Source organism: Melanotaenia boesemani, chromosome 13 (assembly GCF_017639745.1).
Source record: "Melanotaenia boesemani isolate fMelBoe1 chromosome 13, fMelBoe1.pri, whole genome shotgun sequence".
In the NCBI taxonomy this organism is placed as follows: domain Eukaryota; kingdom Metazoa; phylum Chordata; class Actinopteri; order Atheriniformes; family Melanotaeniidae; genus Melanotaenia; species Melanotaenia boesemani.
Genome location: NC_055694.1, coordinates 17,081,628 through 17,108,686, shown reverse-complemented (window position 1 = coordinate 17,108,686; position 27,059 = coordinate 17,081,628). Strand labels below are relative to the sequence as shown.

Below are 27,059 nucleotides of genomic sequence, written 5' to 3'. Positions count from 1 at the left end.
TGGCATACAGAAAACAGCTTGTCTGACAGAGTGCTTATTTTAAAACAGATTACAGACATTTGATACCCACTTCCTCAAACTAATGTGCATATGGAGCAGCACTCTTGTTCTAAATTGTGGAGGTCTACTTTGCACTTGTACAGAATAGGGGAACAAAGACCTCTGATTGAGAAGGTAGCATTTTTTTAATCAAATTAAAATACTTTCCCATTCTCACAGATTAATTACTAAATGATGCTCCTGAAAGTAGTTTTTGAGGGAAGAGAAGGGATAATTTTGGAAAAATCAATTTAAGGATAATAAAGAAGAAAATGAAGATTTATAAAATATGTATTTTATTAGTTCTGCTTGTAAGAAAATATTGGAGCATTTCTCCATCATTTCTCACCATATTTAAATAAAGCTTAGATAGTTTAAATAACTTTCATATCAGCTCAATGTTTGTTTTCATATATTGTTGTAGATACTCAAGTCAACTGAGCTTTGCTGGGTTTATAATAAGCTCTCTGTAGGTTAGATGCCAAAAAAGCTCAAATTGGCTCCCTTAAAACCCCAGAGCCAGGCCTTTAGGGCTAGCAGATGGCTGAATACTTTTGGCAAAGTACTTTTTGTGTATTGTGCATGTACAGTATGTTTGCACATACAAGTGAGTGTGCATCTGACATAATACTGTTTATGTTAATAGTTAATGATGGTTGCAGTCCTTGTTTCTCCTCCAGACTGAATTATTCACATGCTTTCATTAAATACCAGGGCACCCTCACAGAGCAGTGTGGGTGGGTGTGTTGGTTGTGTGGTGAGCTTGACTTTTTTATGTTCCCCAGATACAAGTTGAGGCATGAAAAAGACCCAACCTCACATCTTTGAGTATTTGCCAGGAGCTATATTGACGTCCCACTCATCAGCTGTTTAAAGGTGCGCTGTAACGGTGTGTGAAACATGCAAATTTTTTTAGGTGGCTCTTAGGTGGGGCAGGCTAGTATGGCAGAATCTAACTAAAGAATGTAATTTATATGTAGATGGTTCCTATCTTTTGACTGATACTAAATATATGATTCTGATATTCTAATTAAAAAGATAAGTTGAAAGAATTTCCCATTAGAAATTAAATTTAGATTTTTTTTGTCACTGCAGTTACATAAAGAATTACCTCAAATAATAATCAGGAGTTTAATTATTTTTGATGATTTTTTTCTTGAAGTTTTTTATTCATGAAAGAGTTTATTATAGAGTGGTAGTACTGTGTAATTAAATTGACAAAACAGTACACCATCAGCTGGGTCATGTTGAGTTGCTGCCCAGCTTCAGGATTCAGAAGCCATTAAAAGTGGAAAAGTGTGGACTGAATAACATTAAAGAAGTGAGCTGAAGTGTTTGAAAGCATCCACTCTTTTCAAGCGTCCTTGAGCAGCACTGACCGTTATGTGTATGAATAGAGGTTCACATTATATTAACACTTGAGCTAATTAGCTCACACATGTGTCTCAAGTAAAAGTTTAGAGAACGGACTTGTTTACAGTCTAGACATGCCTGTCCCTGTGCTGTTGTAGATCTGTTAGTCACTGCAGCTGGGTGTGTCGTCTTCTTTAGGGCACATTCATCCACCACAAAGCGAGAAAACCTGTTTTAGTCTCAGTATTGAAGGCAGATGTAAACTGTGACTCATCATCAGGGCAGAATGAATGAGGATTTTATGATATCAAACATTCCCTCTTAGTCTGCACAACAGCTTCAACCATCACTTAATCAACCTGTCATCTTAACTGGGTTGTAGGTGATGATCCCACACCTCTGATGTTGCACAGGCTTTCCTCTCAGTCATTTAGGAACAGTCCAAGTCAATGTTGACTGCTAAGCATCACGATCTCTATTTTATTGGTGAAATTGCAAGCAGAGTGGTTCAACACAGAATTTTCTTTTCTTTTTCTTTTTTTTTTTATATATTAAGTTGTCATTTTGAGATTTGCTTCAGAACCCCTTCAATCTATTGCTACTCTATATCCATGGTCCAGGGGGCCACATGACTGTGCTAATGCTCAAGAATGCTCTTGTGAATATAAATAGACCGAGCTGGCAAGGCAAATTCACTTTCCTGCCCGAGGAAGAGAAAACAAGCATCTCTTTGACACAAAAACCTCACCATTATTGCAGTGGAGACCACCCTCTTTGAGTCTTAAGGAGTCAGTAATTGTGTGTGTGCCTCTCTTGCTGATGCAAATTCTGGGCTGGTGAACAACAGCTAATAGCAAACACATATTAGCCCAGCTATCTGGCTGGTGGGCTGCTAGATGTGAGTCACTGTAAAATATCCCAGCTTGTTTGAAACAGCCTTTCTTAGACCAATCAGCCTCTTCTCTGAGCCCCTCAGAATTATTATTAGTGTGCTATTTGTTAAAAAATAAAACCAGTGATTTTATTCATTTTTTTAGGTTCTTACCTGTAAGCAGTTTTTGATTTCATGCCAGTTTACTCCAACAATCTGTATACATTCTTTTATAACCTGTTAGTGTAGTGTTTTGGTCACCTGGCCTGATGTCAGAGCTACCTTAAACACAATTTGAAGTCACATTTTATTGCTGTTCAAAAGAAGTATTTGTTTGTGCGTCTTTCCAAAGGAAAGTTGACAGCTTTACATAGTTTACTGTTTTGTAATCAATAACTGTTGCCAGTAAAATTTACAATCTAATGCCAGAATGAATGTACCATATCTTGCTTGGTAAACAAAGTGGAAAAACAAACCCAAAACAAAGCCGTTACTAATGTAATTGTGGAGGTTAGTTAGCCTGTTAGCTTCCTAGAGATAGCATGTTGAAGGTTAATAAGCTTATCTGTAAAAGTAAATTTTGCTGTTAATTTTAGTGGCTAAAACTGTGGCTTGCACCACAAAAACAATTAGAAGCAAAGTTTACATGTGACCAACAAATGCTGCTAACTCAAGACATGACCAGAATTATGACCATAAGGTTTCTGGTTGTTGTAAAGTCTCATACACTGTCCCCACTTCTCTGTCACATTGACTCTGTTCTCCATGTGGTCTTCAGCTGATCACACACACAGCTGACCACTGAAACTTTTAAGTGGGTGTGAGGAGCATGAAGTATTTTCTCAGCAGCCAGCCAGTTTCTATATATGAAAACTGAGGCCTACGTCACAGAAAAAGCCTGGTAGGGGAAGCCAGTGGTTGAGGGTAAAATAGTCCTGTTGTAAATGTACATTGAGTTTCCAAAAGGTCAAGTGCTTTCTTTGTTAGCTGCTCATTGTTAGTTTTGTTTTTCTTTTTTCTTTTGGACGTATGCCTTGCATTTGAATAGTTCTCTTCCTAATTTTTGTGCAGAGCCAAAGGGTTATCAAAAATTCCCAGTGAATAGAGGAGAAGTTCTCAGGAAACTCCTTCGACGATATGATGTGTATCTTCCCTCTTGGCACCTCAGAACACATTGTGCTGGAGCTTGGCTTGTAGTCATGGACCCCTTTAATTTAAGTCCCCAGAGAAAGAGGTAAAACAAAGACCTTGAATTATATTGAGTGGCGGTTGCTTTAGTTTCTTTATTTCCATTTGCCAATAGTGCCGGTCTTTATGGAAGTCCACATTTAGCATGTTTATTGTCTTGAGTGGAGGCATTAGGTTAAAATTCTAATTCCCTTGATAGAGTCATCTACAGATCTGGGAGAGCAGGCATTAGTCATTTCCTAGAGATGAGCTAAAGTTGATTATTTGCCTGTAAGCATGATGTGTCAAGAGTTTTTGGAATACGTTTTGCAATGCTAAAGTTGAGTATTTCTGGAAATATAAGCAACATGTTATGTTGAATGATATCATCATACCAACGCACAGTATTTTTCACACTTTGACATGGGTAGGAGGGCCAAGCTCTGAAGGAGGTTTGTGTCGTGTCTGAAATACTCCCACAGGCAATGACAACACACTGACAGTTGTCTGGTTGTTATTAAAATCACTTGGCGGTGATGGCGATGAAACAGTCAGTGGAGGTAAAAATCACAAAAATATCTAATAAATTACCTCTTTAGTCTTTGCTGGAAATAATATGGATCTGATAGCTCACTTTTTATTCTTCTGGCCTCCTGCCAGAAACAACTAATTCTGGGCCGTCCAGTCACAACCACTTATCTTATAAAGGGTGGGCCTGATTTGATAGACGCCAGTCAGGGCATGTTGCTAAACCTTATGTCACAACTTTGATTGCTCTGAATGGTTGGGCTGATAATGATCTCAAAATTTGATTATGATTGTAACTAACAATAAAGTAATACTTTTTCTCTTTGTTAACATATTTCACACACTTAATTCTAAATTCTAACCACACAAGTTTCGGACTACATACATTCACCAAGGCTACATAACAACTTCCTGGATGCAGCTGTGTGCTTCTCTATCTATTGCCAAGCATCGTTAAGTCACACAAGAGTAAGATCACTGTTGTTATTGGAAAAGAATCATTCAGGATCATAAGCTGTCACGAGAGTGTAACGTAAGCAAATAGGTCTGCAGTGTCACCTTTAGACTCAACATCCCAGAATACAAGTTTTTCTCAAAGATTACTCATGGTTTGCTTTTAATATTGATTCAGGGAGTCATCCGCCACAGTAATTAGTTCTACATTAGGGTTAGCTTTTTACTTAATAGCAATTAAACAAAAGTAGAGAGCAGCATAATGCACTTTACGAACTTAACAAAGAGTTCATCCCAGGTCCATCCCACATTTCTGATCCCTGAATCTCTTTGCCACAACTCAGCTGCACTGAAGCCTGAGATCACTTTCACCACTCAAAGTGGTTACCCAGCAATGCTGAAATACCAGTCTGTCATGCAGTTGGGATGCCAGGGTGCCTCTAAATAAGCATGCTCTCTATGTTTTTTTTTTAATTGTAGTTTGCTGAATTATGTCAATCAAGCTGCTGACCTGATTACACTCTCCTCTAGCGTAGCATAAATGAAAAAGAAGATTATGTAATTTATGTTCCCACATTGCTCATTTTATATCAGAGAGCAGATATTTTGACCTGTAATAGTGTTTACTAATAGCATTGTTGGTTGCCCAGCTTAATTCAAGTGTCCTTTTAAGTTAGTAATTTGTAGTAATGTGATAGGAATGTGTGACTTCTGGGCTAAACCAGCAATTTGGAATTCGGCCAGCTCTGATTTTATGGTTTAAAAATTTGCTTTTGCTTAAAGATGATTATTTGATATTGAAATGCAACATCTTAGCTAAGGAACTTTAGAGCTTTCTTTTGGTAAATGATTCATATTTTTGAGCATTGAACTTTATTTGCATACTGCAGTAGTAACAGACAGGAAATTAAAGAGAAGAGGCAAATTGCATTCTGCAGAGGCCAAGCTGCCTGGGAGTCAAACCACTGACTTAAGTGGTGAGGGCATTTTAGCTTATGTGGTAAGTGTTGCACAGACAGATCCATCTCCACAGTGCTGTGCCAGTGATAAAGAATGGCCTGGTTGGAATCCTTTGACATTCTTTGTGGGAGTGGGGGCTATATAGCTGGTTTTTCTCTCTCTTGGGCTGTGCTTTTTCCATGATGCAACAATGGTGTCCTTACAGAATTTCAAAATATTTTTGGTGGAACCAGTGGGCAAACTTCCCTTAAAAAAAAAAAAAAATTCCTCTATTAATGACTTGTTTTATTGCGTGATCTTGACCTTAAACAACGCGTGTCATTACCAACTCAGATGTTGTTTGAGTTTCTGCTTTAGTCTGTCTATGACTAAAGCTAGGAGTAACAATGGTCCTGAGATCCCAGTTCAGCTTTCTGTTCATGGACTTTAAAATTTGTAGCAACTGTTAATGTAATAATGGCCAATAACATAATACCTGCCAATAATGTAATGATTTTGGATACTCAGGTGCCCCTTGAGGATTCTTTATAGTTTTATTTTCAGGTCCAATGTGAAAATCTTGAATAACTGAGCTTATGTGTAGTCCCTAAATACACTCGATAAAAACTTGATGTGTGATTTACCCACATTATCTTAAAACAAAACTAGAGGTACCATATAAATATATATAATAATAATAATAATAGCACTGCTACATAGCCTTATGCTAACATCGGGTTATATATCCTTACATAACGTTAGTAGTTGTACTTGCAAAGGGACAAAATCTCCTTTAGAGATGGGCAGCTCAATGTCATTACTTTTCAAGGAGGACTTCAGAGTGTTGTAGTGATAGTGGTAATCCAGTGCTGGAAAGGCACCTCTGTCCTCCCATCATCTGAGATGGCACCTGGGGTGTCCAAACAGATTTCAGAGGTCGCCAGGGACTAACTGTTTCTTTACCAACTTTTGATAACTTTTTATTATGAGATTTGCCTTTTTATATTCCAGTGTTGATTGCCAGATGAATCATGATTTACATGAATGCATTGATGCCTAACTAATATAAATAACAATGATTTTTCAATCTCCAGAAAACATGCAGTTAATAAAAACTGTAGACCACTGTCTAACATTGTCAGTCCAGATATTCATGCTCTTGTCCATGTCGGCAGATACAAGGTAATTAGGACTTCCCAACACAGTAATGACGGAAGCCGGATTAGTACATTCTTTGTAGAAATTTTAAATAAGAAAATTATGTGGCCACACTCCATTTATCTGGTCAGTGCAGGAATAGTTCGTGTTTCATAAATAACATAAATGATGCTGATATTAGAGAGAGGTCTGTACATTATGTCCCCGACCCTGGAAATGTTTTTTGTAATCTAACTAAAACACCTCTGTTGTCACTTATTTGAAAAGAATCATCTTTAGTAAAATTCAAATAGTTTGGTTGGTCTCAGTGACAGATGATCTGTAAGGGATATAATTGCACAATCTATTGGAGCTCTGGATAATCTCCAGAGCTCCAATAGATACAATTCCTAACAGCAAAGGAGGTTTATCTGACGAAAAATTAGTTAAACCTATTTTGCTGGGATTTGACTTTTTGACCTTTTTGGCTTTACTCTATGCAACTAAAACAAACTTGTTACCTAAGAACACACTGCAGTCAGTTTGCTTTATGGCAGCACAACTGAAAATTGTAAAGATGTTCTTACTAAGTTGATTCAATTTTTTCTCCCTGACGTCATTTGTCTGATTCAGCAATCCAGTCTCTCAGCTTTTTAGTCATCTTATCACTTTTAATAAAGTCATGTAATCTGTAGAATAGCTTGTAGCTTCCAAACTTGAACAACCTGCTTGTTATTGTTTCAAGATTAACCAAGTGACCCAAATTAGTGTGTGAAAGTAGCACACTACAGTAACAGAAAAGAGTTTGGATAAAAAGAAAACAGAAAATGTACCTTTTATTATTGCTTTTTCATAGAGGCAAATCAACATTTTAATCCTGTATTAGTCTGCGGCCCATTTATAGTACAGTCTTACTGGTTTTGACGTGTATGCATATCCTTATTCTTTGTAACTGAGGCAACTTTGTTTCTGTTTTTCTCAAGTTTACTGTCTTGGTAATGTGTCATCTGGACACATTAATATGGTTTCGTTTCTAGAATCAGTACTTCTCACACCCTTTGTTACATCCTTGTACTGCATGCAATCTTTGAAATCTCTGGTTATTACCAAATTGTATAATGGCAAACGCATTAAAATTCCCCTAAGCTGTAGAACCCCAACAGGAACTTATCATTTGTACTTGAATGTCTCACTGAGTTTTTAGTTCTCTTTAAATTTTGACGGTTTTAATTTTTTAATCAAAAGGGAGGCAACAAGCAACTCTGTTACCTGAATAGACAATTGAAAAACTAAACTGATTATTAGATTATTAGCTGGTGAACATATTCACCATGTAATAGATTGTGCCCAATATTTGACACAAATATATATATATTTTAACTATTTCTGTGAAATATTTTTATTTGAACTGTTTGAGAAAGGAGTTGATTCTATTCTCAGAACAGGAAGTAATTTATGATACTCTTGATACTGATGCATTTTGTCAACCCATTTCACATGACTGAGGTAATCTGCATTAGTAGCACACATTGTTTATATTTTTGTACCCAGTAAACTATTAGGTGAACAAATATTTTAAGCATTATTCACCACTGGAAGTGTGTTCAGCAAAAGAGATGGGAGATTACTGTAATGGCTGGCAATTCTTTGATTTAATAAACATTGGACAGGACAGTTTCCTGTCAAGATCTCATAGCAACCAAATCCAGTCTCAGTTGAAGTATGTCAAAAAATAGTTAATTTCATCCTTCACATAGACTTCTTGGTTCTCACAGAAAACGCGAGCTTGGTTTTGGATTGGAATCCTAAAGGTCTATGAATAAATTTTTTATTCACCACCAAGATAAGGATAAAATATGCTATGATTGAGAAATTGTGGTTGTGGATTGTTAAAACTGTGATTCAACCTCTGATAGAATATGAAAAAGCTATAAAAACAAAAAAGGTACTATTCTAAAATATACTCAAGACAGTGAGCGACATTGCATCATCTGTGTATTTTGGCATTGTATTTAAAAATGAACTTAAATGAGGTTTCAGAGGAGTTCACTTATTCTTCTCTCAGTTGTCTGATTGTTTCAGTTATTGTTCATGGTACTAAAATAGAGTGAATTTCAGCTGATTTCAGCTTCCGGTTTTAAACATGCATGGTTTAAATAACCTGCCTAAATCTACTTTAATAATCACGTGCCATTAAATGGCCTTGGTGTCAGACACAGTCATTTACATTTACTGCAAAGTGCTATTTACCCATGTTCTCAGAACAGCCTGCCTATTGTTACTGTGTTTCTACTGAGTCTCTATAAATAAGATCTTGTGGGTGACGTTAGTTCCTCCTCTCACAGCCGCTGTATTACATGTAAATCTGAATATGGTGGCTGTTTGTGTGAGAATGTTTTTGTTGGTTGTTTGGTCCTATCTTTACTTGCAAAGATTCCCCAGTTTGTGTTGTTAAGTCCTTGTGTGATTATACAGAAATATTTGTGTTGAATGTTAGATTAGTCACAAACTGTTAAACAGTTACCAAATTCGGTCAGAAAACTGTCCTCTATTGTAGGGTTGGATGCTAGACTTGATTAAGACAGAGAAATGTAATCTGTTTGGTTAAATGTAATCTCAAATTACAGAATATGAAGTAACCTTGATCCAAATGTGCTGTCTAACTTTATTTATATTGACTACAGTTGGTATTGTGAAGTACTTTGGACAACTGAAGTTTTAATGTGCTATATAAATACATTTTTTAATTTGAATTTGAATTGAGTACAAAATGTGTGGATTTGCTATGTTTTATCATTTGAAAGGAAAGTTTCTTATCTTAATTTTTTTTAACTGATACCTACATAACGTGGCCTCTTAGCCCTGTTGAAATGTGCATATGTCGGTAGAGTTATGTGCAAGCAAGACACCTGTCACGTGTTTGTCTGTGTGTAAGCAGTAAACGGAAGTGATTCAATGAGACAAGAGGAAATTGTGGGTGGCAGTCACAGCACTTACTAATCTGCTCACAGTAATTATGCAGTTCGCTGGGGGGTGGGGAGCAAAATACTGTGTAAAAGTATGTATGTGTAAGCAGGATAGGCTCCTAGTGTGTTCTGCACTTTTATGCATTGGTTTATGCAATAAATATTCCATCAATATTCTTATGTTCCATTGTCAGATATGCACACCGCCCTCTACCGTATTAGATGCGTAGCTCGGTCAGACTGGAGCCGAAGAATTAGAAGAGGAAGAAGAAGGGCGGCCACTGACGTCGCTGTCCTGCGCTGCCTGGGATTGCAAATTCAAATTGAAATTTTCAACATGTTTTGCGAGGCAGACATGAAAAAGCAATGTCCTTTATGTTTTCTTTTTAGTTGTCATAAAAAGAGCAGTTTTAAAGTTGAAAATAAAATGCAGTTTGGATGACTCGCTATTATTTTTTTTGTTTATGAGTCAAATAATGTAATAATGACCTTGAAATGAAAAAGCCTTTCTGCTAATGCATTTTAATTTTCAAGTTTGACATTTCAAATTGAATTTTGGGACTTATTTGCTGCGGCATGTTTGGAAAATTAAATCCTAAATGTCCTTTTCTTTATCATTTTAATTAAGTTACAAAATGAGCAGTCTTGGAGAAGAAAATGAAAATTCAGTTTGTATTATTTGTTAGTCATTTTATTTCTGAGTCAAAAAATGCAGCTATATGCTGAAAATGAAAAAGCACCTCTGTTAATCCATTTTAAATTGAAACAAGAATCAATTCCATAATAGGGGCGCATCACTGGGTAAATGGCAAAAGTTCTGTAGTGCGTCTTTAATCCAGAGAGAGAGAGAGAGAAACCCAATTGCTTTTATTCAGGTTCTTAGGATCACCATGACTGAGAATCTACACCAACATGACATCATTTTTTTAACTTGACAGATATGTAGAGAAAAAACTGTTTTGTTCATGTAACATAAACATGTGAGTGCTGGAAGGTTAGTCAGATGATTCCTAAGGCATTCGCTGCTCTCACCACACAGCATACACACAGCCGTTATCTTTTGTTCCATAAAGTGCTCTTCTGACGTTGATTTGATTTGTGTGTGTGTGTGTGTGGTGAGTTGGGTTGGTGTATGGGCATGTGTTAACTGTACAGTTCGGACTCTCTCTTCTCTGCTAGCATCAATTATTACTTCCTATTAGAGGGATGTTGGCAGTGTTCTGTCCTAATATCTCTTGTAGATTTTGTTGTGAAAAAGCTAAATGTTCTGTCGTTGATAGTATCCTGAGACATCTTTTTCTTAAGTGTATCATCTACAGATAACTCAGTATTTTAGCTGCTTGGAAGTACTTTTGGAAACAAATTCTGAGACATAGCTGCTCTTTGTCTTGTTATGGAATCTGATGTTTTTATTCTCCATAATTCCTTAAAAATCCAGTGCTTATCCATATGTTGTGAATCATTTCTCTTTTTAAGAAAACATCTATGTTGGTTAAATGATATTGAAATCTCACTTATATATATATCTCAACTATTCAAAGGTGTTTAGGCTGATACAAAGGTGTCATTGGGAGCTAGAGCTTATCCGTGTTCAAAAAACTGTTACCACTGTTGCACATCCTCTCCCCCAAAATATAGACAAAGTTTAAATTTGATCTGAACACACCATGCCACTTACAAGTTCAAATCACAACCTGCTGGGAAAGATTTGTTGTTGAACTCAGATGACCTGCAAAAACACAAAAGACTCCAATGTGCTGGATCTCTGTGGAGAATGCCAGTGCAGATTAAAAGTGAAGTGGTCAGTAGTGTCTGAGTGTGTGGTTTATACTGTAAAAACCTTTTCGTGTCTAAATCTGTTTTAGTTCACCGCATTGGCTTGTGTGACTGGGATCGGGGTTTGTGTGAGTGTGTTTATCCTCTCTGTGACCCCATACTGTCAGCTGTGAGGAGATCAGCCCTCTTTCTGGCCTTAGGTCAGAGGTTTATAGCAGCAGTTGAAAGCAGGAGTCAGAGGTTTGCTGTTGTATTCTCTCAAAAGATGTCTGAAAACATCACACTGTTGTTCCTGTTGTACACCAGCCTGATAAATTCAAATTTTTAAAGCCTGGATAACAAAAAGAAAATTATTATGTTTTCTGTGTCTGTCAGCAACATAACTCAAAAAGTTATGGATGGATTTTGATAAAATTTTCAGGAAAACTCAGAAATGGAATAAGGGAACAAGTAATTACATTTTGGGCATGATCTGGATCACCATCTGGATCCAGGAAATTTTTATATGATTCTTTGCTATTGGGAGATTTTGCCTTTACAGCTGCTAACTCAATATATAATTTCCAAAATCACTGGCAAACAGAAAAAAAAAATTAGACGATGACATCCAGGAAGATGTTAAATACACTAACAGCTAACACAGATTGCCGCCATTAGAGAAAATGCACATTTCTTCAATAACTTCAAGACTATTATAAACATTTGCTTCATCTTGGTGTCTAAGGGTATGTTTCCAGGGTCAAGGATTCTATATGAGATGCGGCATCTATCCAGGTGATGGAAATAGATAGTGATATTAGCTTGAAGTATACTTAAGAGTGTTGGCATATGGTTGCTAACTGGGTGGGTTGTTGGGTCTTCTGGGGTCTGGGTCTTTTCTCAGGTGAATGACTCTAGTTCGGCGGAGGTCTGCTCTCTGAGTGCTTCTAGTTATTATTATTTTTATTATTATTATTATTATTATTATTATTATTATTAATTTTTATAGAAATAACCTTAGTGATTGAATTTAGGCATCTGAGAGACATAGTATGTTCAGACTCTACTTCAGTATGTAAAGTAGGTCCATCTTATCCCTGGATAAAACACAGTCTGATTTGACATACTGACACACATCTCAGTGAAGGCTTGAAATGCAGATGTCCTTCAGGCTCATCCTCAGCATTAATTTCTCTGAGTTCTGTTGCACTCTTTAACCTGCACCAGCTGCGTACACAGACACACACAGATACATTAGCTTTCTGCACCTCAGGAGATTTTTTGACCAATGAGCAAGCTCTCTTGGCCAGTTGGCCATCTCTGTTAGCACGGTGTTTTCCAATCAGCACATTCCTCTTGCACCAGACAGGCGCAGGGAGACAGTTTTGGCAGCATACACACAGGGTGGGGTAATGCTCATATCCTGTCCCCTGACCTCAGATTACACACACGCACAGTTACTGTACTGTGTTGCTCATGCTTGCACTCAAAACACCACATTCTTTCTCTTAAAACATGCAGCTTTTCTTCTGTTTTAAACCAGCTGTTAGAGCCAGTCTTTTAATCCATATTCATTCAGTGTCCTGATGTCCACTGTCAGCCACAGAGTTGGTGTGGCCGTGCCAATCTGTGCCTGTAGTTGTGCCCCACACCAACACAGACTCTCTTCTGTATTTGTTAATGACTGCCCTCCCTTCGTCTTTCCTTCCTCACACCAGAACTGGGCTTTGCATAACCCCGTCTCCAATAACAATGATGCTCCAGCTCACCATAATTAATTTGCTGCTGATTGCTTTGCTATCTACCTATAAGTATTTTCCTCAACAGAAACAAGCCTGTAGCATGTCTAAGAAATGGGTTAACAAAGAAAAAGAGACTGTAATACACATTTCCTGTTGTGTTTTTCATCCTGAATAAATTTCAGGCCAGTGTGTGCACCCAGGCGTGAACTCGGCTGAATGCTGGCCCTCCCAATTTGAGTTTTTTGCACAGAGAATGACAAAGCATCGAGCATTCAGTCGTACGCTCCCTCTTGTGCTAAAAGTGTCTGACTTTGAATTGTTGGCCTTTTCTCTTCAGGCACTCCTTCCACTTCCCCTTGTTTCTAATGCTTCTAATGTAGTGAAACTTGAAGAGTTTTCTGTATGGAAAGGATCAGATATTAAAGTCTGTATAACTCCAAAGTAACCCATAATGGCAATCTATATAGTCCATTCAAGAGGAGCTTCCTTTCTGATTCAGTTGTTTATCCAGTCAAATCCCACACTCCCATGGATAGTGGCCAGACTGTGAGAAAGCTTTGAGACACAACACACACTATCTGGGACTCCCCACCCAGCTCCAGCTTATCCAGCCCACCTCCCTCCATTCTGCCTGTTGAACTTTGGCACTCACTCTCTCCTCTTATTTTCTTTCCATTGTTGGGTCTCACACATGCACGCACACACACATACACACGTGCACACACACACACACACACACACACATCAGACTATTTTCTCCGCTGTTGCCTCCAGTGGCCTTCAGTATGTGTTTATCACTCCCTTTCACTCAAACTGTAATGTGGTTCTCAGGTCTTTCTCCCTTCTAGTTGTTGAACTAGTGTCTTCTTGTCGTTGTCAGTCCAGAGTAGGTGTCAGGTGATTGAGGTTATTTGTTACTTGAGACTCTTTGGTTCATTGCACTTGACACTGCATACCTCATTATCACTGGGCACAGAAGAAGAATAGATGTGCAGAGGATTGCAGCATTAGGATTGTTTGTGTATATAAGGGGGTGTGTGCATGTTAACTCTGGCATGCATGTTTGTTGCAAAGTAGATTGTGTATTTTGGGGTCCCAGATAGATGGTCTTTGTCATACCTCTGTTGCTTTTTGATAGAGTCCTGCCAGTCCAAGGCCAAATGAGGAAGGGGTCTTGCTGAGACAGCAGTGGAAAAAGGGGATGAATAGTTGAGCACCCATGTGAAATTTGTTCACATGGCTTCCTTTTTTGCTTTACTTACTATCCCGATTGTTCCCAAACTTATTCAGTTTTGTCACTGCGCTCTACCTAGCAGTTACAGAAATCGTACTTGGGCTTCATGGCAACGAGGATGTATTTGTTTACTAATAATGCTCTACAATGAGACCAGAGATGGTCTACGTTAGTGATGAGCTTAGCACCACAGTGGTGTAAACGTTAGCTTGTACAGCGGTGAAAACGTTAGGTTGTTACTACCTTTGTATTAAAAATATGTTAACTTTATCAGATTGGCTCCACTGAAAGTGTTCAGAAGAATTTACTGAACAGTTTCCATAAACAAATGATTTTGCCATGATGAAGTTAAACTTGGACCAAACTGAATTCACTTTAATCGTTTTTTTAATTTATATTAATTTCATATTCAATAGCATTTAATTTTAATTCATTTTTAATTAATATTCAGTGCGAACAAGCTGAACAGAAAATCTACATTGTGCCATCACACATCAAGCAGGTGAATATATATAACTTTTTCTCCACAGTGACTAACACTACTGTCTGTAGTCCCAGTAGCTACATATAAACAATTAAACTGAACGATTGCACTTAAAATATGTACAGTTCACCTGCTGTGGCCTGAACACACAGTCTCACACCTTCCCCCTGGTCTGCATGGATTTGAATTGCACAGCCGTTTGTGCATGATCAAATGTCTTGTTGTACTTATTACAACCAAAAATGACTTGACTTGGACTTGAGACTTGACTTGGACTTGCATAAAAGGACTTGAGTACATGTCTGATTGAAACTAATGTAAGGCAACACAATGGTATTATCTCTTTGCATAATTTTAATTAGCCTTAGCTGGCAACATATGAAGTTGATAAGATTTGCTTTAAAGAGGATTATTGATATGACTCAACCACTGCAAATGTATTAGCTGAAGAAGTTGTGTGTGTATCTGAGACAGAGGAGTGCCGCGTGTGTGCAGTTGCCTGGTGTTTGCGTGGTAATTATGACTAACATAACAGTTTGGTGTTGCTGTCCGCTCTCTCCTAGGTGACATCACACAGAAGGGCTATGAGAAGAAGAGAGCCAAGCTGCTGGCCTCCTACATCCCCCATTTGCCAAGTAAGACCAGCTCTTCTTCTGCTCTTTGTGTTTCCTCAGCATACTTCTGAATCTTCCTTATTTTTTTAAATGTTTAGTATTTACTTCTTACCTCAGCCTTGTTGTTGAGCCACAAACTTAAAAGTAATTTTTTCAAACTCATAAAGTCAGACTTTCATCAAGGTGGAAAGGACATTTTATACAATGATTCTCTCTCAACTGTAAAGAGAACTGGACTGAAATAACAGCTTTGTTGATGTGGTAGTGTAAAGATTTATAAGGTTTTCTTACTGACTTTAGAGAGACTTTAGTTCTCTTTGTTCAAGTTGGCCAAAAGGATTTTTTAGCTTTCTGTGGCACTCTAGTGGCCAAAAGGCAAACTGCATATGTGACTTCATGTGTAAACCTAAAGTAACATGAATGACTCTTCTAATAACCGCGCTGTCATTTTTGTGGATTTAAAAGAAATTTGACAGTGACTGGGAAGTACCAGTTTCTTGTCACTTTAAGCCAGTCACCTTTGTACTGATTAGAGAGCTGAGCTGTTAGATTTCTCCCAGTCAGCTGCTGCACACAAGGGTGCCGCGTTTCCTCAGGATGAATTGCACCACATTAGCAATGGCGTGAAAAAAAAATCCTTCTTGATGTGTCACTGTAAGCTAATGTCCAGAGAGAAACACTAAACTTCCTCCTCTCTTGCTAGTTTACCCTTGGCCTGCTTCTGCTTGTGCTACCACATGATTCATGTTGAATTATTACACCCAAAGGCAATGAAATGACCTGTATAAATTTAGATAGTTTAGATAGTTTATTCAATATTTAGGTGGTATTTAGTGGCTTCTGCTTTTTCTTGCATTATTGACAACTTACCTGAACAGATACCGAGGAGCTTTGTTCACTCAAGGGTGATTTGGTGCTCTTGTACCCATTTCCTTGGGTTAATTTATTCATCAAAGCTATCTGCTCTGCATTGCCTCTAATGCTACCTCCCTCTGGAAGATGAAGACTAAGAATACATTTGCTTGAATATACAATAGCGCCGCTTAAAGATGCTCTACAGAACTTTTGCAATTTTCTCAGTGATGCGCCCCCTATTGACAGCTAATTCAGCATCCATCTTGCACCTTACCTGTACTGAGTTCTCTCCAGCCAGCAGTCTTGTCTTGACTCTTGTATTATTGCTTGTTCTCTATTTCTTTCTTTTCCTCTCATACTCTGATAATGTCTTCTTGCGTTTCTTTGCTGAATCCGCCACGATGCTCATTCAAAACGACCTCTCTGTTTATATTTGTTTGCTAGCATGTGACGCAGTGCATAAAGCGAAACTTGGCTGCAATGTCACGCGGCGTCCTGGATGAAAACCTGCATAGTGCAGTTTCTTAGTTTCGGGATGCTGCTGGGCAGCCATCATTCCAGAAATGCACATGATAAGTGTCACTGCGGCATCAAAAGAGTCCGAAAAGTAGAGTTTTATGGTTGGAAGGTTACGTAGTGTATTTGTAATATGCTCTTTCAAGTATCAATCAAGTATCAATCAAGTTTATTTCAGTTTTAAGTGTCTGAGGCTCTGTAATGCAGATCCTTACAAATACCTTTCTATTGACATTATGTTCAGTAAGAGCATGCTCTTTCCTAAAGCTCAGGTTTGTTTGTTTTTTATGTTGACCTATACACATTTGTATTGAATCTGTACATGCTTGCCTCTATTTTGTAGATGCAGATCTTTCTCTGCCAGATGTACAGCTTTCCCCAAGCCACAGTGCCGACCCCAGCCCAAGTCCTGAGGCCCCAGGCCCCTCCACGTCTTCAGCCTCTAGACACCATCGTGCACACCGCAGTGGAGGGGCCAGGGATGAGCGCTATAGATCAGGTACTACACAATAAAAAGATCCTCTATGACAAAAGTAAAATGATAAACCTGCCAGTTTACTATTAAAATTAGTTTATTCTAGTTTGTCTTACTTTGATTTAATCTTGTAGACATTCACACAGAAGCTGTACAGGCAGCTCTGGCCAAACACAAAGAAGAGAAGATGGCACTGCCTATGCCAACCAAAAGACGCTCAGCCTTTGTCCAATCTCCCACAGATACCTGCACACCTCCAGGTAAGCATAATTTATTACATAGTAAGCTGGTGGCTTTAGGTGATTATGACATAAACGGCTAGAAAGTACCATGGGTTAGAATACTATGTTCCCGCCAAATGCAGTTCAATACCATAAATAAATAAAATATTTGAGACTTTAAAGAAATAAGAACCAGAAAACTGAATTCAGCCTATTTATGGTGGGCAATTCTTGTTATTCTCAGACACATCCTCTGCATCAGAGGATGAGGGCTCACTGCGCAGAAAGGCAGCTCTCAGTGCAGTGCTTGCCCAGAGCCTGCAGAGCCCCGATTATTGGATCAATCGCTCCGTCCAAAGCTCTTCCACATCCTCATCTGCTTCCTCCACCCTCTCCCATGGAGAGCCCAAGACTCAGCCTCAGCCACAGCCTCCACCTGCTGCTTCTGTGTTAGCAGATGTACTGGCCCACACACGCATAGGTAAACTTTGATGGAGATTGCCGCTGTTGGTTGATTTAGCCCAGTGATATTGTTTTAGTCTGTTATGGTGCAAAATTTTCTCTACTCCAACAGAAAACAGTGTCCCGCCAGATGTGACATCCTCCACTCCTCAGGAGAGAGGATCAAGAGTGGACCTTCCCCCAGCAGTCAGGGGCATGAGCCGTGGACAGAGCCGCTCCAGCATGCTGGATACTGCTGACGGTACTTTTACACAAACTAGGATGTGTATAGATGACTTTTGATGGCATACAGTGGGGAGAAAAATCTAACTTATCTACAAATTTTTAACTTGGGTTACTGTCATCTGCTTCTTTCTTGATCAGGAGGTTACACCACCATTTGCATGTTTTAATCATGGCAGCTGAGTAATTTATCTGTTTTTGTCTTGAACTTGGGTTCACAGCATTGCAGCCAGAAAGCTGATTGAATGTCCTCAAATCAATGAGAAATGTTGATCTAAAATCACTTCCAGAATCATCGTCATTTCACTGTGGTGAACGCTCCTAATGACAGATATTTTGTGTTCTTTCTTTTGGGTCCATTAATCCTGTCCCTGTCTTGCCTTTCATTTAAAAAAGGAAAAAGAAAAGGTAATATACTTCGAACCTGGGGAAGGGGTGGGATGCTGAAGAGGCCCGAATTAGCTTGCTTTCCAGCCTATCTCTTTATGTTTGTTTCGTGTTGTAGGTTTAGAAGTAGAAAACTTCCTAAATTTGATTTTCCAAAAAATTGTCTGACCTGTGTCTCTTTGCGTCCAAATGTCCCCTTTGAATCCTTCCTCCTGCTCATCCTGACTGTGCTAGTGCATAGGATTCTGCCTGTATGTATGAGAGTGTGTAATGATGTGGAAATATGTTTTGGAATAGAATGCATGTGTGTGTTATTTTGCCTGCTTACATATATTGGTGACCGCTCTTGTTCTTGCTGTTTGTCCAGGAGTCCCTGTCAGCAGCAGGGTGTCCACTAAGATCCAGCAGCTGTTGAACACACTCAAACGGCCTAAAAGACCTCCACTTAGCGAGTTCTTCCTCGATGACTCTGAGGAGATTGTAGAAGGTGAGACCCATAATGTGGATCTATTTGCAAAAGCACGTTTATCATGATTAATTTCAACATTCTGTAAGGTCATATCACATAGTCCTGATCTTTAAGAAGTCACTAATTTGTGCCTCTTTATGTTTAGTTCCCCGGGCCGATCCCAACACCCCCAAACCCGAAGGACGACAGATCATCCCAGTAAAGGGGGAGCCTCTTGGAGTGGTCAGTAACTGGCCTCCTGCCCTGCAGGCTGCCCTCGCCCGTTGGGGGGCCACCCAGGCAAAGAGCCCTGCTCTCACAGCCCTGGACATCACTGGCAAACCCCTCTACACACTCACATATGGTGAGTAGTATGTGGATGTTAGACAAATAAAGATTTTGTTGAGCTTTCTTAGTTTATGATTTATTTAAATAGTTTTTATTTTATAATTTCCACCTTATGTGGTCTTCTTTATGATGTTAATCAACTGTCTAGATATTATCTGGTCTGAGCCAAATAGGTCTTATTTATCAAGCATAAAGGTAATATGACTTAATGAGTTACAACACAATAACATGTTAACAAAGTTAAACTGGACATTTAAAAAAATATATTTTGTTTTTCTCACAGGAAAACTATGGAGTCGCAGTCTGAAGCTAGCTTATACACTTCTAAATAAATTGGGCACCAAGACAGAACCTGTCCTACAACCTGGAGATCGAGTAACTAAGAATTTGTTTGGTGTTTCTTGGTATCCAATATGGAAAGGAACATATGAGTGAAAACAAGTTTTTTTGCCTCTTAGGTGGCGTTGGTGTATCCAAACAGTGATCCTGGCATGTTCTGGGTAGCCTTCTATGGCTGTCTGTTAGCTGAGGTTATCCCTGTGCCCATTGAGGTGCCGCTGTCACGACAGGTAACAATGTCTCTGTTTCTTAGTTGATGATGCTGCAGTGATCTCAGCAGAATATGAAGTAGATGCAATTGTTTGTTGTCAAATAACAGACTAGATAAAGTATGATGGAAAACCCCATAGTGACTAATAATTTAATTATCATCATAAACTGCTAACTTTGTTATTTGACTGAATGGTTATTTTTGCTTTTTATCTTGTCTGGTAGTTTGTGTTTGACCTGCAATGATTACCTGCCTGTATCTCCTCAGAATCCTGACCTTTGTCTCTATCCTTAGGATGCAGGCAGCCAGCAGATTGGCTTCCTATTGGGCAGCTGCGGTGTGAGTTTGGCCCTGACCAGTGAGGTTTGCCTTAAAGGGCTGCCAAAGACACCAAATGGAGAGATCATCCAGTTTAAAGGTCAGCTGTCTTAAGAGCATTTGCCAGGGTTTTTGGCTATTTTTACTGTGATTTAATGATTTGCATTATTAGACTATAAGTAGGGTTAGAGGGTAATATTTTAGATTTTGTTTCCACATATGTCATTTTAAGTTTTTTGTTCTTTCTGGGTTGCACTTGAGCATGAAAAGTGCCACATAAGTAAAATTTAGCTGAGCCAGCACTACAAAGGAGCCATCTTTGTCTCAGTTTGATGGACTAATTTAGAAACATTATCTCATATATAATATGATGTGCACTGGTCAATGTAGTCCCAGAATTGTTGGGTTCCAATTAGTATTTGCTCTGTACTGTTGACATTTAAAATATCTCATAAATGTCAAATGTTTGTGTTCCATCTTCTTTACTGTAATTACCTGTGCATTCTGCAGGATGGCCGAGGATGAAATGGGTTGTGACAGACACCAAGTACCTGACCAAGCCATCCAAAGACTGGCAGCCTCACATCCCCACTGCCAACACAGACACTGCCTACATAGAGGTACTTTGATAACATAAACTCAAACTGTAATGCAGTAAGTTTAATAATCATTTTAATATTGCACAGATCTTATTGTATCACTGCAACAAAGATTTCTGTTAACGAAAATTAACTACACAGTAAAAGATCTTCATAGTTAGCATAGCAATATTTTTTGGAAACATATGTTTCTGTTAGATAGTGTTAGACTAAAGGGAAAATTACTTATTTGTCAGGAAAATAGTTTTAATTATTGTCTTATGTGATTTTCATATGCCAAGTTAACATTTGCGTGTCTGTTTCTTCTCCATCCAAGTACAAAGCAAGTAAGGAGGGAACAGTGATGGGAGTTGCTGTGTCCAAGATCTCCATGCTGACCCACTGTCAAGCCCTGACTCAGGCCTGTAACTACTGTGAAGGTCAGAACATTACGTAACATATGTTACATATTTATTTTTTTATGCTCCTTTATTTATGTACTAATGAGATGCTGAAAACTAAGTGTACAACTTGACAAAGGTTTGTGTCTTCTATCTTAGGGGAGACATTGGTCAATGTGTTGGACTGCAAGAAGGATATGGGCTTGTGGCATGGTGTCCTAACAGTAAGAATAGATACAGAGATTTCTAAATCCAGACCAGATACTACTGATGTCCATATTGTGGTATACCATGAAATTAACAATGTGTGTTTTTTCCCCCTTGCAGAGTATTATGAACAGAATTCACACAATCACTGTGCCATATTCTGTAATGAAAGCCTGTCCCATGTCCTGGGTGCAGAGGGTCCACATTCACAAAGGTTCAGGCAAAACGATTTCTTATTTTCGTATTAAGTTTTACATTGTTATTGTTTTTGTGGGGTTTAAGTAGATTTGTTTGAAATAATTATATATGACATGAAAATGACCATTTAGAAGACATGTGATACCATGTTAGAAAATTGCTTGGAAAATGTAAAAGGGATGTACTCCACTTTATGTAATCGTGCCGTATATAACATGCCGCTCTTACTCTCAAAGCACGTGTGGCCTTGGTGAAGTGCCGTGACCTCCACTGGGCTATGATGGCCCACAAGGATCAGAAGGATACCAACTTGTCTTCTATACGTATGCTTATCGTAGCTGACGGAGCCAACCCTTGTCAGTAACTCCTTTTACGATACTAATAAATGTGAGGGTTCTTAGTTTTGAATATTGTTTAACGTTTTGTTTTCTTGTTTTTTCCCCCTTTTTTATATATATATATATCTAGGGTCTGTGTCGTCTTGCGATGCCTTCCTAAATGTGTTCCAGTCTCATGGTCTGAAGCCTGAGGTCATTTGTCCATGTGCTACCTCTCCTGAGGCCCTGACTGTGGCCATACGCAGGTGCTACACCTAAATAAACTCCTGTTCTGAGAAGAAATACTCTCATAATAAAAAAATATTTGTAGGTTTACTTGGAAAAGACACTGGAGTTTTTTTGCATGTGAAACTCCCCAAAGTTGCATGTCACTTGAATTTTAGTTTGTCTTGACATTGGGAATCATAATGTTTATCAAATACAGACTAGTTTTATTTTATTGTTGATGTAAAATTTTGCTAAACTAGTACAGGAAAATTGTAATAGACAGATTGAACGATAATGCAAGCACATCAATACTCACATTTATTTATTAGATTAAATATTTTCACAGCTTAGCAGACAAATTAATGCCACAAGTATTATCTAGATTGATGGGTATATAAAAGTAAATAGATCACCTTACTGTTAGGCTAAATCTAAATACACTTTTTAATTCTGTTATACTGAGGCTTAATTTAAAGTTAAATCAATCTGTACAGCAAAATAGGAATTTATTTGTGTTTTCTTAAACTAATATATGATTAATTCACATTCAAAATGTTGAAGCTGATATATAAAACGTATATGGTTAAACTTCATCAATTTTGCTGTCTTCAGGCCTGGTGCACGAGGAGCTCCACTACCTGCCAGAGCCATCCTGTCCATGGGGGGGTTGAGCCATGGGGTAATTAGGGTCAACACAGAAGACAAGAACTCTGCTCTCACTGTACAGGATGTGGGCCACATTATGCCTGGAGGTTAGCTGCTTTCAACTGGCAATGTAGAAGAGCAGTAGCTGTCATTTACTGTAATTTTTTCCCATATAAGGAGCTTGAACATATGCAATGTAAATGTTTTGACCTGTGTGTTCCAGCTCTGATGTGCATTGTGAAACCAGACGGGCCTCCACAGTTGTGCAAGACAGATGAGATTGGAGAGATTGTTATCAACTCGCGAGCTGGAGGCACCATGTACTACGGTCTTCCGGGTGTCACCAAGAACACATTTGAGGTCTGTCAGGGACAGATGTTGAATTTTGCTGGCACAGTCTCCACATATTTGCCAATTATTTTATTTTGGGTAGACCGTACTCTTAGCATGTGATAGGGTGTAAGTGATAAAATACTAGTATGAAAGAGCAACTCTCTCTGTATTATATTGATATGCACTGTGATAATTTCTGGTCCTACCAAAACTTGCAGTATGGAAAACATTGACAAATGAGAAAGGAGCATTACTGTGTAAATATTGCATTTGACATAATATTTTAATTGTATTAATTCTCTTATCTGTTAATAAGAGACATAATAAGAGTTTAAGTTTCCATATCTTCTCAGTTATTCCTTCATCCATAATGTGTTTTTATCTGATGTTAAAAGAACATTATCAGTATTAGTGAAGCTAAAATAAAATTGTACTTGCATACCTTTTAGCATCCACTGTCAAGGATCATTTTTACTGTATAATTGAGTACAGTGTCTCTAACCGCTAACCATATTCACAGGTGATTCCTGTCAACCAGGCTGGAGCACCCATTGGAGAAATTCCCTTCACTCGAACTGGTTTACTTGGATTTGTGGGACCGGTAGGGAACATATTTACAGTAGTTCTTTATGTATGATTGTATTTGGGCTTGTATTCATCTTGCTGAATTAAATCAGCCAACCATAATGTCATAGATGAGAATCTAAATATTCAAAATGCCTGAAGTTTTTGAGTAGTACAGTAATAAAAGAAAACTGGAAAGGAAAACCTCTTTTTTTCCCTCCTGTTTGAGTTGTTGGAAGTTTTTCCTTTAAGCAAAACTTAAAATCCTGTTCATACTGCCATCAGAGTCTTAGAAAAGTCCCAGACTTTTAGTTTATCCCATCATATATTGCATGATATTACACTGTAGGTGTTAAACAGATGCCATTCATGGCATTTTCACTTAAAATACGTTGGCAAAGATTTTTTGTGCTTATCAACATTTTACACCCAAATGTTAAAAGAAAAGGGCCCCAGCTGAAAAACTGCAATTTCAGCTCAAGTCAAATACTTTACAGGGGGTGACCCTTGGCTGAGATAAATATGTCTGCTCCACAGGGAAGTCTTGTGTTTGTTGTTGGGAAGATTGAGGGACTCCTGATGGTGAGCGGTCGACGCCATAATGCTGATGACCTGGTGGCTACTGCGCTAGCAGTGGAGCCTGTCAAAACAGTTTACAGAGGGAGGTATGACACTGCCTGGCCTATTCACACAATTCTCTGATAAGAGTGTGTAGATGCACACTCTGGAAAAAAAAGTTCCAGTAAATATATACACAAAGGTTTTTTGAGAAGAGGCCTGTATTTTTCAAGTGCTCCCACCCTCATTGTCATCCATCCAGGATTGCTGTGTTCTCAGTGACAGTGTTTTATGACGAGAGGATAGTGATTGTGGCAGAGCAGAGACCTGATGCCAGTGAGGAAGACAGCTTCCAGTGGATGAGTCGAGTTCTGCAAGTAAGTCATATATCTTCTGAAATTCTTTATTTTTTTGCAAATCATAGTATCCACAAAATAGCATTAAGTACCAATAAAACCAGCTTAACAAATTGGTTATTCATAACTCAGTTGTTATTAGAAATGTGACAAAAATTACATTTTATTATCTGAAGAATATTTCAAGAGCCCAGTGGATTCTCTCTTAAGCTAATGCAGACCTATATAATATACTATACTATAGTATACAATATACTCTTATTGCCTGAAGGATTGATTTCTGCTATCAGGGTCATGTGTATCACAGCCACACCTGGTTAAAAACTCAGTAGCACTAATACTGGCTAAGACCACAGAGAGTCCATATTACATATATTTTAAAGACTCTCGATCAACTACCTGTCAGCTTGAGAGTGAGTTTCATTATGTTATACTGTGATTTTTCCATCTATTTAATATCGCTTGATGCATATTTCATCTAAAGGCCATCGACAGTATCCACCAGGTTGGCCTTTACTGCCTCGCTCTTGTGCCAGCAAACACCCTCCCAAAGACACCACTTGGAGGCATCCACATCTATGAAACCAAGCAGAACTTCTTGGATGGAAACCTACACCCCTGCAATATCCTCATGTGCCCACACACCTGTGTAACAAACATGCCCAAGCCACGTCAGAAACTACCAGGTGAGCCATCTTAGACATCATCTAAGCAAGCACTGTTCCTGGGGTCTGGTCCTAAACACATTTATATTCAGTATATTAAAAATAAATAAAAAGTGGTTGCTTCACTGACTTGATGTGCCTTTTCCGGTTCTTCCACTGGAGATTGCTGTTTGGCCTCTGAAATGTGTCCATGCTTTCCAACCCATTCATGAGCCTCAAGATGAAAGCTTGAAAAAATTCAGCTTGACACAGAATTTGAAGTATTTTCTCTTTGAAAGTTTGAGCTTCGTTTCTGAAATTACAAATGCACAACTGATAGGCAGTGCCTTCAGAAAAAAGACAAGATTTTCAGGAAATGTTCAAGATCACAATGTGTCTGTGTCTGTGGGAATATTAACCAAATTCAAATATTTATTTTTTTTTAATTTTTTGCTTTTTAGACAAACTGATCAATTTGTTCGCTTCTCATAATCCAGTTATCACTAAGCGTTTTTGAACCTGTGCTGTTGGTACCACATTAGCTGCTCCTCACTGTTGAAAGTTTCTTTCTTGTTTCTGATCTTTTCAGTGGAAGTTGGTCCAGCCTCTATGCTAGTTGGAAATTTGGTGGCGGGGAAGCGGGTTGCTCAGGCTACAGGAAGAGAGCTGGGTGTGGTGGAGGATCAAGATCTCATTCGAAAGGTACTTCAACAGGGACTAGAAAACATCCTTATAACACACTGTCTCCCTCAATCTGACTTAAGACAGGAAGTAGCTTCTTCCAGCATTGTTTCAGGGAAATGGAGCGTTTTTTAAGTGAGTTTTTCTGCAGTTCGGTTTGTGAGCAATCCTTCTCTGCTACAATAATATCAGTACCATTGCTTAAATTTTGTTGCTTTTATTCACAATGTATTGTCCAACTGATTAGTTTATTAGATAACAGAAAATTAAAAAGTTATTTTGCTAATTATTACAAAAAAAGCCAAATATCCATATTTTTAATCTAGACTTGTAAGACTTGTAGACTAAATGACAATCGTTGAACTGACACATTGATAGACAGTAATTTACGGGTCTGTTTATTACTTTTTAACTGACAACTTGGGAAAAGCTTTGAATGTGTTTGCCAAGTTAAAGATTATCCTGAGGGAAAATGGATGCTGATGTTTCATCTTAAACCTCTGTTGTTCTGCTTTTACTTGGGTTGGGCTTAAGCTCTGTATGTGGCCCACCATGATGGTAAGGCTCTAGTCTGGCCCCCTCCCACCCGTCTGTGCTTGTGCTGCTTCTGTTGGTCACATGTGCTTCTGCAGCTGCAACATCCTGACGGCGTCCAGTGGCAACTTGCCCCAAAGTGATGACAGTCCTGGCTGGCCCCTTTGCCAGCAGGGGTCCACACATTCAACTCTTACAAATAAATAAATATAATAAATAAATAAAGCTAGGATCTATGTTTCTGTGTTCTATTAAAGAAAGTATGCCCACCTTAAGCAAATAATTATCAACAGCCTACTTGCTCACAAAAGACCACTCCAAATAAATTCATAGGCGAATTATCGTGTGCACCTCTGCTTGCTGTGTCCACCGTGATGCGCCCACATGTAGCATGGCTTGCTCAGTTGTCAGGGAAACTGGTCTGCATGATGTCACTCCTGATTCAGAGCAAAACACATTGTTTGGCACGAAAAGATGACTGAAATTTATGGTTTAAATATGTCAAAAACACTGCTCAGTATTACTGTCGTGTGTCTAGAGAACATGGTAACTTTCCCTTTATTCACTTCCTTTTTGTTTGGTTTTTTATGTGCTTCCTGATGATTACTTGTCTTCTTCCTAAACAGTTCTTTGCTTACATGTTCTGTCTTGTTCTTGTCCCTTAACTTTTTGCTACCTCAAATATAGAAGCTTATGATTTACTATAAAAAATAGCTGGGGTATTGTTCCCT

At 38.5% G+C, this 27,059-nt stretch overlaps 1 protein-coding gene across 2 annotated transcripts in view; it reads left to right on the top strand.

Moving 5' to 3' along the window:
- Positions 1-27,059, top strand: part of dip2ba (disco-interacting protein 2 homolog Ba) — a 46,008-nt gene that overhangs the window by 6,980 nt on the left and 11,969 nt on the right. The window contains exons 2-25 of one of the 2 annotated variants that reach the window (XM_042003589.1): positions 15,232-15,303; positions 16,997-17,152; positions 17,263-17,388; positions 17,594-17,830; positions 17,924-18,052; positions 18,430-18,441; positions 18,788-18,907; positions 19,035-19,232; positions 19,500-19,591; positions 19,675-19,785; positions 20,061-20,184; positions 20,595-20,704; positions 21,000-21,102; positions 21,223-21,287; positions 21,391-21,484; positions 21,705-21,824; positions 21,937-22,051; positions 22,626-22,765; positions 22,882-23,018; positions 23,512-23,592; positions 24,093-24,220; positions 24,376-24,490; positions 24,954-25,155; positions 25,703-25,815. In XM_042003589.1, the coding sequence (XP_041859523.1) occupies positions 15,232-15,303; positions 16,997-17,152; positions 17,263-17,388; positions 17,594-17,830; positions 17,924-18,052; positions 18,430-18,441; positions 18,788-18,907; positions 19,035-19,232; positions 19,500-19,591; positions 19,675-19,785; positions 20,061-20,184; positions 20,595-20,704; positions 21,000-21,102; positions 21,223-21,287; positions 21,391-21,484; positions 21,705-21,824; positions 21,937-22,051; positions 22,626-22,765; positions 22,882-23,018; positions 23,512-23,592; positions 24,093-24,220; positions 24,376-24,490; positions 24,954-25,155; positions 25,703-25,815 (2,900 nt within the window). The remainder of the gene's footprint in view (positions 1-15,231; positions 15,304-16,996; positions 17,153-17,262; positions 17,389-17,593; positions 17,831-17,923; positions 18,053-18,429; positions 18,442-18,787; positions 18,908-19,034; positions 19,233-19,499; positions 19,592-19,674; positions 19,786-20,060; positions 20,185-20,594; positions 20,705-20,999; positions 21,103-21,222; positions 21,288-21,390; positions 21,485-21,704; positions 21,825-21,936; positions 22,052-22,625; positions 22,766-22,881; positions 23,019-23,511; positions 23,593-24,092; positions 24,221-24,375; positions 24,491-24,953; positions 25,156-25,702; positions 25,816-27,059) is intronic. The other variant, XM_042003590.1, reaches the window with a different exon arrangement.